Source organism: Lissotriton vulgaris, chromosome 3_1 (assembly GCF_964263255.1).
Source record: "Lissotriton vulgaris chromosome 3_1, aLisVul1.2, whole genome shotgun sequence".
NCBI classification, from domain to species: Eukaryota; Metazoa; Chordata; class Amphibia; order Caudata; family Salamandridae; genus Lissotriton; species Lissotriton vulgaris.
Genome location: NC_141689.1, coordinates 391733735 through 391747269, shown reverse-complemented (window position 1 = coordinate 391747269; position 13535 = coordinate 391733735). Strand labels below are relative to the sequence as shown.

Below are 13535 nucleotides of genomic sequence, written 5' to 3'. Positions count from 1 at the left end.
CTTCGCCCTCCTGGTCACACAGAGGGGAGATTCAGCAGGGAGCTGTCTTCCCTGGCTTCCTGTGCCAGCCTTACGCCTGGCTCTCCTCCTGGGCTCTCTTCACCCAGCGCAGAGGCCTCTGCTTCTGCGCACTGGTCCTGATCTATTCTCCTGGCACTGTTCAGGATCCTGGGACAGTCAGGGGGTTCCTCCTTCCAACTACCCATTGCGCCAGGCTCCAGCACCCTCAGCCTCAGCAGACCACACCCCAGAGAGAGCTTCTCTTCATGTGAAAATACTTTTTAAAAATTGTGGAGGGGTCTGGCAGGAAGTCTCTGTTTGTCCTATCAAACAGCAACACATCACTTCACTGCCCCTGCTCCCCCTTTCCTGCCCAGGCCTCTGGGTTGGTTCAAAATGGCGACATCCAGGAGTCTCCTTGCACATGGTCTCTGATAGCCCCTTCCTGGTTATGGACTGACTCAGAGAAATATGACATTTCTGAATGACCCAAAAGCAGTACAAATATGACTTTTGACTCTGCAGAATACTTCTTCTCACACCAGTTACAGTGGACTTTAGTGTGTGTTTGGAATTGGTAGGCCCTAGGAAAGTGAAACTAGCACATGGGCTCCACATCCCCATAGGAGAATAATGAAGTGAAAACAGTAAAACACACTAACTTTCCCTGGCATGTTTCTTCCCACTGTATAAAGCCTTTTCCATGTCACCACCCAATTCTGCATGAGTCCTGTCACACTATTCACTTTGTAGCTGCTCCTGGGCTGCACACGCCAGGAATCGCCCCTGCACAGCCCGTATATGTGTGCACACGCATGTACACATGTGTCTGCATGTAAACAGCCTGGTGCCCTTACTCCAGCTGCAGCGCAGCGGCCTAGTCAAGCTATGGGGAAACCAGTAAAATCCACATGGAGTCTCTTTCATCATGAGTTCACTGTGGGTGAGTCCCAACTTATGAGGCTCTCCCACAGTAAAAGCTAAACAAAAACGAAAAATCTGGTTGGCTCAGAGTGTCAGAACCACCTTGAAACAGTAGCTATAGCAGGGCATCTTCTGCATATGGGCTTATTACCATCACTGCCTCCCCATCACAATCCTTAGCTGTTTCATGTACAAGTTTGAATTAAATAGGTGTAAGAATAGATCCACAAAAGGCTCACCGTGTGAACGGGATGGGAGCAGAGAAGGTGTTGCCAGCCTTAACAACTGTTTATGTTATATTAGGAGTAAGACTGTTGCAAATGTGTTCTGCCAAATTATTGCGCCAGAATTATTTGAATTGGATCATCCGGCTTTTTGACCTTTACTGTGGATGAATCCCACAACTGGAGTCTCACTCGCAGTAATTATATGACAGCGGCACTGAACGTATTTACCACAGAGTCTGCCTTTTAAGATAAGGCCAATGCCGTTCAGTTAAGGTAAGAAGCACTGGGCTGGTTACACGTTTGCACATGCATGTGCAGGCTGCAGGAGATAGACAACAGTTTTGGTAACATGCAGGGTATATTTAATAGATGCTAAATTTGGCTTAGTAGCAAACAGACAAATATTTCAAGGACTCGTTTATTTTAACAGTTATTCAAAATTCAGTTTAATAGTAAAATCCATTTTTTTCTAACTATTAATCAACAGTTACTTTTGACATGTTACTTGTCTAAAGCTTGTAAGTATTAAACTGTATTCTGGCAGCTGGAGGCCTCCAGTGGTGAGATGTGGATTGCTCCCAGACAAAGCACCTGGTTGTAAGGAGATGCTGGCCTTCCACTGGCAGGATGTCCTGTGGGCTGTACTAAAGGACTTGTTACACTTCAAAGAGGCCTACCCTATCATAAGCATATGAACATGGCACCAGGCTTGCCTCCCTTCCTTTGTCTCTCCAGGCAACTTGTTTCACAAGCAGTGCGAGCTGGCCCCAGAACATGTTTGGAGTGATTACAAGGGAGGGTTTGCCCTTTATCACAGTCACACTACTGGGTGAGCACAGGAGCTCCTCCAGTAGAAGAAAGGTTCTGCCATAATGGATTGTGCCAGAATGCTTTGCAATAGGGTTGGCATGTGGTGGAGGAATCCAAGGATTGGCTGGCGTGCCTGGCATTTAGAGCTTTCCACCCACAGAATGCTTTGCAATAGGGTTGGCATGTGGTAGAGGAATCCAAGGATTGGCTGGCGTGCCTGGCATTTAGAGCTTTCCACCCACACGTATAATCCCCTGCACAAGTGAGATAGAGAGAGCAACTCCCTGTACCTGGATGGTGATGAAACATAACATAACATGTGTATTTGTAAAAGCGCACGTATCACCCAAGGGTCTCAAGGCGCTGAATAACAGATGTATATTGTTACCCAACTCAATGGTACTTATTTTATCAACCTCAGATGGGTCAAAGGCTGAGTGGACCTGCCGGGATTAGAACCTGTGACAAAGAGGTCGAACACAGGCCCCAAAAGGGTCTGCCCGGAGCCAGTGATGTTGGCCCTTTTATGCCCCCTGAGCACCAGTTGGGGGAAGACCTGAACTCCACTGCCATCCTGGGCACCCTGCAAGACATCCAGGAAGTTCTGGGACCTGTGAAGTGTTGGGCTCAGCTGACTGGTTGTAGATCGGCTGCACAAGGTGCCCCAACCAGCAGGAAGGGAGAATTAGGAGTCAAGGAAAGAGAAGACTGGTGCAGGGATCTGGTAAAACCAGCTCCTGTATAGTGCATCCCCTTGGGCCCGATACAATGCATACTGTCCTAGTGGAACCTACTTCCAAGGACCGGAGAAGAAAAACTGAGGTGCCACTTAGCCAGCGCGCTCTCTCTCTCTCTTTCTCACACGGGCCTAGGAGTAATGCTGTGCACCACCTCCAACCCTCCTGGTGCACATGTCTGTGAGGGAGGATGGAGCATTCTTTACAGGTTCCCACCCATGCTCCAAGCAGGTGGGAGAAAGAATAGTGGATGGTTCCCACACTATCCACTGGAGTGGGCTGGGCATCCACCATGAATTTAAGCATCAAGTTGCCCCAGGTGGGACTGGGGCACCCCAAGCAGCAAATACAAAGATCCAAGGCTGAGGCTGCACTGAAAAAGGAGCAGCGGGAATTCAGCGGGAATTCAGCTACGAGAATGTCCACTGCTACCAGCCTGTCCACTGCTCCCAGCCTGGGAGCGCCCCATTACACTGTGTTTTCTACACATTCTCCACCTCGGCGTGCCCCACAGAGGGACAGTGGCACCATTAATGCACATGTAAAGTGTTGTGGGGGTCTGCATGGAGCGCAGCACCACCCAGAAGTTGTTTATCAAAATTTCAATCAATCAATCAATCAATGACACTTATAGAGCGCGCTACATACCCGTAGGGTCTCAAGGCGCTGGGGGAGGGGGGGTGCCACTACTGCTCGAACAGCCAGGTCTTCAGCTTCTTCCTGAAGGAGAGGTGGTCTTGGGTCAGGCGCAGGTCGGCCGGGAGGGAGTTCCAGGTCTTGGCGGCCAGGTAGGAGAAGGACCTTCCTCCTGTAGTTGCTCTTCGGATGCGGGGGACGGCGGCGAGGGCGTGGTTGGCTGATTGGAGGTGGCGTTTGGGAGCGTAGAAGTTGATGCAGCTGTTGAGGTAGCTCGGGCCTTGGTCGTGTAGGGCTTTGTGTGCGTGGGTGAGGAGGCGGAAGGTGATTCTTTTGTTGACGGGGAGCCAGTGAAGGTCTCTCAGATGTCCGGAGATGTGCCGGAAATTTGCCTATAAGTCTCCAAGAGCCTTAACAGGATGACCCCCGGAAAGGCTTAACATTTTTAAAAATCCTCCATAGCTGGTGCTTTTGCTCTACAGTTTAGGAGTATTGAGATCCCTAGTGATCTGACCTATGACTGCATTTGATCCCACCTGGTGAGTGCGAAGAAGGACGTTTGTCACTTTTTGATTTTCAATGCTTTACTTTAAGTTCTATTAGCAATGTTTTTTATGACAATCCAATGCTTTTATATCAATAATGAATGGGATTGATCATGGCTATTGATTTAAGTTCTTTTGAATATAAAGCGTAACATATGAAAATTGCTTTTATTAATGTGGTGTCACCATGACAAAGGCACATACTGCCTTATACTGATGGGGTGACCAAGCCAATACGCCTCCTTGCTTTAAAATGGCACCCTCTTATACATCAGATTTAAGTCGGAATATTGTGATTATAAGGTACCGGTCTCACTAGGTGTCCAATGTAAATCCAGAATTTCACCAATGGAATTGCCATCTACTTTATTTACATATTTGTAAATGAATGTGCAGTATTTAATAGTGCATGTGTATAAAATGTATTTTTCCTTTTTTAAAGATAAAGTTCCTTTCTGGACAATCATTAACTGTAGTCCATGGGCTCTCTCCCTTTGACATACACCACCCACATCTAACACTTCTGTCATATGGGTAGTACATTTACAATCATTGATTTTGTTTTGAGGAAACTGGTGAGTAGATGGAGGTGCTAACATCAAGGGGCTAGACAACACACCGAGCACACTTGCATGCCTGGGACCTGCTGTGAATGACTCTGGGTTTTGAATGTCGGGTTAAGGGCTCTATACTTGGTGCACGGCACCCATAAGGTGGTAACATTTTCAGTTGGTTTTCTTGCCTCAAAATGTGTCGATTTTTTTTTTTAACTTGAAGTTTGTGAATTCTCTTCTACTTTCTGACAAGAAAACAGGAGATAGGCGCATCCGGGCTTCCCTCTAATGGCCATGCCACCTAAAATGAACTGACTCAATTCTCCTCTACCACACTTCACCAGTGGGGGTCACAGTGGCGTGTAGATCTGCCTGGACGCGTGCACAACTACACTGCATACTTGGGATTTCATTATCCATTTATATTGCACATTTTAAACATCAGGTCATAACTTACATTGTAATACAGTAGGTGTTACCTAAACAAGAATGATGTCGTTGAACGAGGTGAAACCCAAAAATATGAATCCATCCGTTTTGATTTTAAGTATACATTCTTAAACAACAAAATTAAAGGCTGAATAAAAATGTGATAGTTCTTAAGTTCACAGCAAGCTGCCATAGAGGGTAAAATGGACTTATAAAGTAATAAAATAATTCCATTAAATGCTCACAATACCTGGGTAATCCTCCGAGACATGCACAGAATAGGCAACACTGAAAATATAAAAAAAGAAACAGTGTGAGGATCATGTATGATTGTGATTAGTCAAATTATATCCAAACAACACCAAAAAGCATTCAGTTGTGCATGTAATAAATGTGACTAATATGTCATTCTAATATTTAAAAAATGAGGTATGCCAGTTGGCATTAATAATATTGCAACCTATTAATTAGTTCCTAGCATGAATTTCTTGAAAAAACTTCACATGACCTCGTTATCGTCCACGTTTCAGCAGCCAGACAAGTACGCCACATAAGTTTTCTCCTAAAAGACAATATTTTGTTTCCAGCACAACTATCTACAAACATGTAAGTTTAATCAATGTGCTAAATAGTATGAAAGCTCTTAATAAATCATATTTTTATGCACAGAATTAACAAAGAAAAATATGAAAGCTAAGCAATTTTAACCAAATGAATTCCATTCATGAGAAAAAGTGAAGAATCTTCATTATATATCACCCAGTTCATTAAATTTCACAATAAAGTTGAATCCAAAATACATTAATCCTGCTATACGGGTATCCAGATTTGTTTTGCACATTTGGCCATTGATTAACCTGTGGCACGCCATGCAGTCATACAAACACCACACTAACAAACCATTCTCAATCCGTACTCATCCACACCTTATAATCTTACTCACAGCCCAAATGCGACCTCCTGAAACAAGCACAACATATTCTGCATCTCTGCTCATCTACGCTCCATCCACTGTGCGGTGTAACAAAGGCCCCTGAGGGGGCGAGCTCCAGGGGCCCCTGCAGCACAGTAACAAGGCCTGAGAGCTCTGGAGGGGACCCTCCAGGTACTTTACAGGAGGACCCCCTCAACTTTCGTTATGCCGCTGAGTGGACAGGACACAGAGACATACCAAACAGAATAGATACAATATAAGTCCTCCAGACAAAGCCTTTACCGCCTCACCACACATCCTCAATGTCCTCTAATAAAGTATGCAAATCCTCGTTCTTCTGAACAAGAAAAAATGCTACCTTACTGTCATGCATAATTAATGGCCATGCACCCTCCAAGAACAGCCTTAAATAAATGGATCTGTGCACTCGCCTGCCACTTCCCATGAATGCACTACGGTCCAAAAATGAAGCAACCAAAGCCATGGAAGTGGTATTCACACTGATAACATAGACAACACCTCTCACTTCCGACCCATTCAAACAACAACACCCTCATCCTTTATTATTTTCAATGCCCACCATTGACCACTACACACTGCTGCCCATGCAACTGAAACAGCACAACTCAATCCACATCAATCAGTCTCAAATCTAAAAATCCCACTTATTCAGACAATCACATCATGGCAAGCCAATGTATTTCAAACCAAAATCCTGCTCTATCAGTGACAACTCTGATGACTTTAAGACTCATCCCACCAGAATGCTCATCAGATCATGCAACAGATTCTAACACCCAATTCACCATGGGCATGTGCACAGCCATTAAGTTAAGCACTGGAATGCATCCACCTTGAATCAATTAAATGGCAAAATACACTACACCCTCTGCCATTTAAAAGCATGGAGACTTGTGGAAGATTCTGTGGGCAAGATGTATCAAAGGGTTTCAGCCATTCTGTGTCAATGGGAAAATGGGTTCATACACATGGCCCTTAAATGTCTGTGGTGCAGTAATCCCGTTGCAGACTACGATCACCTAGCGTGGGATTGTCCAGAAATGTTCTCCAACTCAGTGTATGAAGCAATATTTAAATTAATCACAGAGATGTTCTCCGTATCGCTCCCTCATCCCCTCTGCAGGCACTACTTGGTTACGTGAGAACAATACCAAACATTCTCGCAGATTTACTGCTTTAGCCTTTCTCATGATGAAAAGAAGAACTGCAATACATTGGGCGAGGGGCTGCTCTTGAACTCTTTAGGACTGGAGGAATGACCTCATCTATTGCAACAACTCTATGGACATCTTTGAAGACACACTACCCCTCACCTCACGCCTCGAAGACATATGATCTCCATTGCAATCACACCTTCTTACCCAAATGTATCCCCCATCCCTCTTCAGTCAGCGATTCTGTAATGGAGGTCTGAGTGCTGTGTTCTCAGAACCACTTCATTGTATGGTCTTATGACCCTAGCCTGGATGCAATGATATATTTTGCTTTTTGCTCCTGACTTTAATTATTGTCTTGCTATAGATGTTGTATTACCTCTAAAAAACTCCATAACTAAAGCTTCAAAAGTCAATATCGGAAGGGTTTGAAGTGAAGCCTCACTAGCAACATATGCAATCTCTCAGGTACTAATTTACCTGTAAATGCCACAAAAGCAACGCAATTTCCCAACACACACTCCCTATTAAAGCATACAACAGACATCACGATAGTCATTGAGCAGGACAATGTGGATGCAATCCTTCTTACCCAAGCATATCTTTTTACTTATTTCAACATAGAGGGATTAAGAGCGGATTTACATACATAGGAGTAAATGTCAGTTACACCTACTGTTAAGAAAGACCCTATTCCTGCCTCTCTCCAACTCAACCCTTTTCCCAAGGGTTGTCTGTTTCTTCCGATAGCAATGTTAGAGCCAGTAAGTGCATTCCTGTATACCCCAAAAGCGTGCCCTTGGAGATCTCCAACTGCCCACCCCTCTAGGTGAAAATACTCTACTGCAGGAGTACATTACGAAAACTATATCAATAGCAGTCTTTACCGTCCTCTAAAAGAAATGTGTGTCCTCTCCAGGCCATTGACAAGCTTCTCTGTGACCAACACAGACCACCGCCTGCGAAACCACTACGACCCTGAGGGAGGTTCTGGGTTCATCAACTGAAATATAATTGCAAGCTTGGCCGTCCCCAAATATTGGAAAACCATATACTATTCTGTCTTTGCAATGTGTTCCCAGTTGTCTAATGTCAGACCTAACATATACACTCCTGGGTCAAAGCAAAGAGGGAAGAGTAGCACCTCTTGGAGAGCTTTGGTAACCTCTATCCTATTGAGACAGAGCTTAGGACATCTCTACCAAATATGCAATGTGGCTACCTATCATTGAAATCGGTCATATGATGCTTATTTCCAGTCCAGGGAGGACCTGGCTTGGCAGTTCGGGCTGGACTGTTCCCACGAGTCCCAGGGTCAAGACTGATTTGCATATGGCCAGGACTAAACTGGGGTGGCATGGTGAGCAAAAGAATGATGGATTTAACCCAGATCTCTTGACTGGGGGTGAATGTTTTGATTTGTTCTGCATTCCGTCCATCAATTGTGTGTCTTTTGCTTACCTATCATTTTCCTGCCCCTCCAACAGATACTTAGATAAGCTAGAGAATATGCAATGCAGTTTACCTAGCATGTAAGACAGTCTTTTGGACTTGGTCCTTTTTTGCAGGGTTCTCCTCAAAACTTTTTACTTCCTCGATTGTTTTTCTGACCTTCTTTTTGTTTGCTTTAGTACTCTGGGCACTTTACCACTGCTGATCAGTGGTAAAGTGCAGATACTGTCTCCCTAAAATGTAATAGTAATTGGTTTCTCCATGGTTGGCATATTTGATTTACTAGTAAGTCCTTAGTACCGTACACCATGTGTTCCCAGGGCATGTAAATCAAATGCTACTAGTGGGTCTGAAGCACTGATCATGCTACCCACATGTGTAGCCCTGTAAACATGTCTCAGACCTCCCACTGCAGTGTCTGTGAGTGGAGTTTAAACTGCCATTTCGACCGGGCAAATTCACCCATTTGCAATGCACAAACTTTCCCTTATATTACATCTAAGGCACCCCTAAGGTATGCCAAAGATAGTCCCAAAGGCAGGGTTCAGTGTATTTAAAAGGTAGAACATGAACTGTTGTGTTTTACATGCCTGGTACTGAAATATTGCTAATTCAGTTTTTCACTACAGTTAGGCATAGCTCCCAGATCTCTTGACTGGGGGTGAATGTTTTGATTTGTTCTGCATTCCGTCCATCAATTGTGTGTCTTTTGCTTACCTATCATTTTCCTGCCCCTCCAACAGATACTTAGATAAGCTAGAGAATATGCAATGCATTTTACCTAGCATGTAAGACAGTCTTTTGGACTTGGTCCTTTTTTGCAGGGTTCTCCTCAAAACTTTTTACTTCCTCGATTGTTTTTCTGACCTTCTTTTTGTTTGCTTTAGTACTCTGGGCACTTTACCACTGCTGATCAGTGGTAAAGTGCAGATACTGTCTCCCTAAAATGTAATAGTAATTGGTTTCTCCATGGTTGGCATATTTGATTTACTAGTAAGTCCTTAGTACCGTACACCATGTGTTCCCAGGGCATGTAAATCAAATGCTACTAGTGGGTCTGAAGCACTGATCATGCTACCCACATGTGTAGCCCTGTAAACATGTCTCAGACCTCCCACTGCAGTGTCTGTGAGTGGAGTTTAAACTGCCATTTCGACCGGGCAAATTCACCCATTTGCAATGCACAAACTTTCCCTTATATTACATCTAAGGCACCCCTAAGGTATGCCAAAGATAGTCCCAAAGGCAGGGTTCAGTGTATTTAAAAGGTAGAACATGAACTGTTGTGTTTTACATGCCTGGTACTGAAATATTGCTAATTCAGTTTTTCACTACAGTTAGGCATAGCTCTCCTATAGGTTAGAATTGGAGCTGCCTTGTAACAACTTATCTGCCAATTAGGATCTGATAGAAAAGTGGAGTTTGCTATTTCTGAATTCACAATTTGAGAACACATTTTTTATTGAAGTTGTTTTTTAAATTGCAGGTCTGAAAACGCCACTTTAGAAAGTTGCTAAAAGAGCAATTTATGTACAGAATACATTCACCCCAGTACAGAGATCTGAAGCTGAAGTTGAGATGCAAGCAGGCAGAAAGAGCCTGGAGGAAGCAGTATTTGGCGGAAGAAAAAGCTCTCTTTAAACAGGCCCTCTTGGACTATAAAACGCAAATCAAGTGCGCTAAAGCCAAGTTTCTGGAAGAGACGCTAATATATGCTGTGAACAAATCTCAGACTCTTTTTAAGATTGTTAAAGATCTTTCGCATCCTGCTTGTGCCACTAATAATATTCCTTTAAAGGTAAAGGGATGCACACCTTTTTGTCATGTTTCTTATTTTGTCCCATATTTTTTCCTTGCCTTTGTTCTGTTTGCGTGCAGAAAGGTCATTAGGCCTGCCCCACTGCCATCAAGTTACAAAGAGCTTCTGAGGAATGGGACTACATCTAGCCCCAAAGAACCAATTGCACAGCATCATGCCGCCCCTGACGTGCATGTTTTCTTCGCGTCTTAACCTTTTCTCCATCATATACCAACTTTTTTCCATAATTTACAGTTTCTCTTAAACCAATATTTTCTCACTTTTGTCCAGATCCACAAACCGAATGCAATGCCAATTTTCAATTTTCTGATATTCCAACTGTGCCTCAGGCCTCTTGAAAGAATACGAATAATGCCATGTTCATCACAAGCAGTCTTTATTTATGTTAAAACCCAATGCATTTCGGGCCATGGAGGTATGCAGGGAATTGGGCGGGCAGAATGTTTCTAATCTGATAATATAACTACAACAGGGGAGTGTATATTCAGCGCTCAGATAAACGATACAGGAACTGTGCAAGATGCATGTTTTCAGAAACGTTACAATTGTCATTCGTAATTGCATTTTCCGAGGAAACATGTTTTCATTTGGGATTCTCAAACGCACATGAAAGGAATTAGAAGACATTAAAGGAGAGGGGCGACACGTTTAATGGGATTACAAGAAAAGCGTGTATTGTTGCATTGGGATAGACAATCGGGGTTAAAGACACGGGTGGACAAGCAAAGGATGTGCTATGCAGTTATTTAATGGGGAGAAATGAAAGGTAAAAAACGGAATAGATGGACATGTATTTTAATATAAAGAGTAGCATTGATGAAAATGTATTGCAATTATACATGTTTGTAGAAACATAGTGCTAATTATAGTTTTATTATGAATTGCAGTGACCCCCGAGGAAGGGCACTCCATGGCCCGAAATGCATTGGGTTTTAACATAAATAAAGACTGCGTGTGATGAACATGGCATTATTCGTATTCGTTCAAGAGGCCTGAGGCACAGTTGGAATATCAGAAAATTGAAAATTGGCATTGCATTCGGTTTGTGGATTTGGACAAAAGTGAGAAAATATTGGTTTAAGAGAAACTGTAAATTATGGAAAAAAGTTGGTATATGATGGAGAAAAGGTTAAGACGTGAAGAAAACATGCACGCCAGGGGCCGCATGATGCTGTGCAATTGGTTCTTTGGGGCTAGATGTAGTCCCATTCCTCAGAAGCTACTAATAATATTCCGGCATCCCAGTCCGTATGTGACTCTCTGGCGGCGGCCTTTGAGGATAAGATTGTAACCATTCTTAGTGGTTTATCTAACCCGATTACCACCGGTCAGCCTCCATCCGCTTCGGTATTGCCACCTATTGCCGAGGTTGATGCAGAAGTGGCAGGGCTGGTACAGTTAGATAGTTTTCCCTCCCCTTCTTTTGATGAGTTCTGTACCCTGGCTAATAGTGTGTCTTCTGGATCGCCCATGGACCCGCTCCCCCATAGATTTTGGAAGGTATTTCAGGAGGAACTCTTTCCTCTTCTTCATGCCATGTGCTGCCAATCGCTTAGCACTGCTACAGTTCCCGCGTGTTGGAAACTGGCAGTGGTCTTCCCCCTTTTGAAGAAGGCTACTCTGGACCCGACATGTGTGGCTAACTACCGGCCAATATCGTTGCTTCCATACCCCATTAAGATCCTTGAAAAACTGGTCACAAAACATCTGTCCAGGTTTTTGGAATTCAATCACTGCCTGGATGTGGCTCAGTTTGGTTTCCGGCCAGCTCATGGCACCGAGTCTGCTTCGGTGGTAGTGCTGCATGACCTTCGTTCGCATGTCGACTCTGGTCGGGCAGCCTTTTTAGTGCTGCTCGACATGTTGGCCGCGTTCGATACGGTCAGCCATGGGATACTCATCAGCAGACTAGAGGAAGCCGGGGTGACAGACCTGGCCCGGGATTGGTTGGTCTCCTATTTGCATGAGAGGCACTAGGTAGTGGCTTTGCCACCTTTTAGGTCTGCCCCCAGGATAGTGGGGCAAGGGGTGCCCCAAGGGTCAGCTATAAGCCCTATTCTTTTTAATTTATATCTTCGCCCTTTGGTCAGGCTGATAAAATCATTTGGTATCTCAGTTGTGAATTATGCTGACGATACCCAGCTTATCTTTTCCTTTGAAGGCAGGGATGCTGTGTCACAGGAGACTTTTCATCGGTGTATGACAGCCATGGGGAACTGGCTGCGCCTAAATTCCCTCCAGTTTAATAGCGCTAAAACGGAGGTACTACACTGCTCCTTGGACCGCACCCCTCGTCCTCTGCCAGCGGATTTCTGGCCACTTTCTTCCCAGGGCACCGTGGCGGCGGCAGACTCCGTGTGCAATTTGGGCGTCCTGTTTGGGACCCAATCTCCAGCTGGATGCCTCTGTCAATAAAACTGTTGCCACCTGTATGATGCTATTGCGTTCTTTGTGTAAAATTCTTCCCCTGCTTCCGAGCTTAGTCAGACCAGAGGTAGTGCGCAGCATCATCCTTAGTAGATTAAACTACTCTAATGCGTTGTTGCTGGGTGCCCCTGGCTGTTTGATTGGCAAGCTGCAACGCATTCAGAATATGGCAGCTAAGCTGGCCCTTTCCGGATTGCGCTCGGCATCCTCCTCTCTAGCGCTGAAGGATCTGCACTGGTTGCCCATCCTTCGGCGTATTGATTTTAAAGCATCTTGCATTGTCTTCAAGGCCCTTCATGGTCAGGGGATTGTACGTGTACAAGAGCTTTTTTCCTGGTACACCCCAACCAGATATTTACGGTCCTCATCAGCCTATCTAGTGGCGGTGCCTAGAATGCAAAGGGTGCGAATGGGTGGCCGCTCCTTTGGTCACAATGCAGCCAAACTTTGGAATTCTCTCCCGCTAACATTAAGGAGCATTGACAATCTTGCTTCATTCAATAAAGGCTTGAAATCCCATCTTTTTCCTAGGGATGTGTAATTCCTTCTGTTGTGTGGGCTAGGTCAGTCTGAGTCAAAGCGCCAGGATACCCTCTGGGTGATAGTTGCGCTATAAAAGTATGCTTACTACTACTACTACTCCTACTACTACTACTAAATCCATCGTTTTATGCTCACGAGGCCATTCCAGTTTGAACCCAGCCATATGCAAATCAGTATTGACTCTGTGCCCAATCGGAACAGTCCAGCCCGAACTGCCAAGCCAGATCCTCCCTAGACTAGGAACAAGCATCCCAGAAGCGGTTTTGGGGTTTCATCCCTCATCAGCCAGGATAGCTTGACTCCAGGGCCATGTAGAGCAAGGG

General features: G+C 44.6%; 1 protein-coding gene across 2 annotated transcripts in view; it reads right to left on the bottom strand.

Moving 5' to 3' along the window:
• PARP8 (poly(ADP-ribose) polymerase family member 8) overlaps positions 1–13535 on the bottom strand; it is a 670996-nt gene that overhangs the window by 418025 nt on the left and 239436 nt on the right. For both annotated transcript variants that reach the window (XM_086960612.1, XM_086960613.1), the window contains one exon: positions 5113–5150. In XM_086960612.1, coding sequence (XP_086816738.1) covers positions 5113–5150 — 38 coding nt within the window. The remainder of the gene's footprint in view (positions 1–5112; positions 5151–13535) is intronic.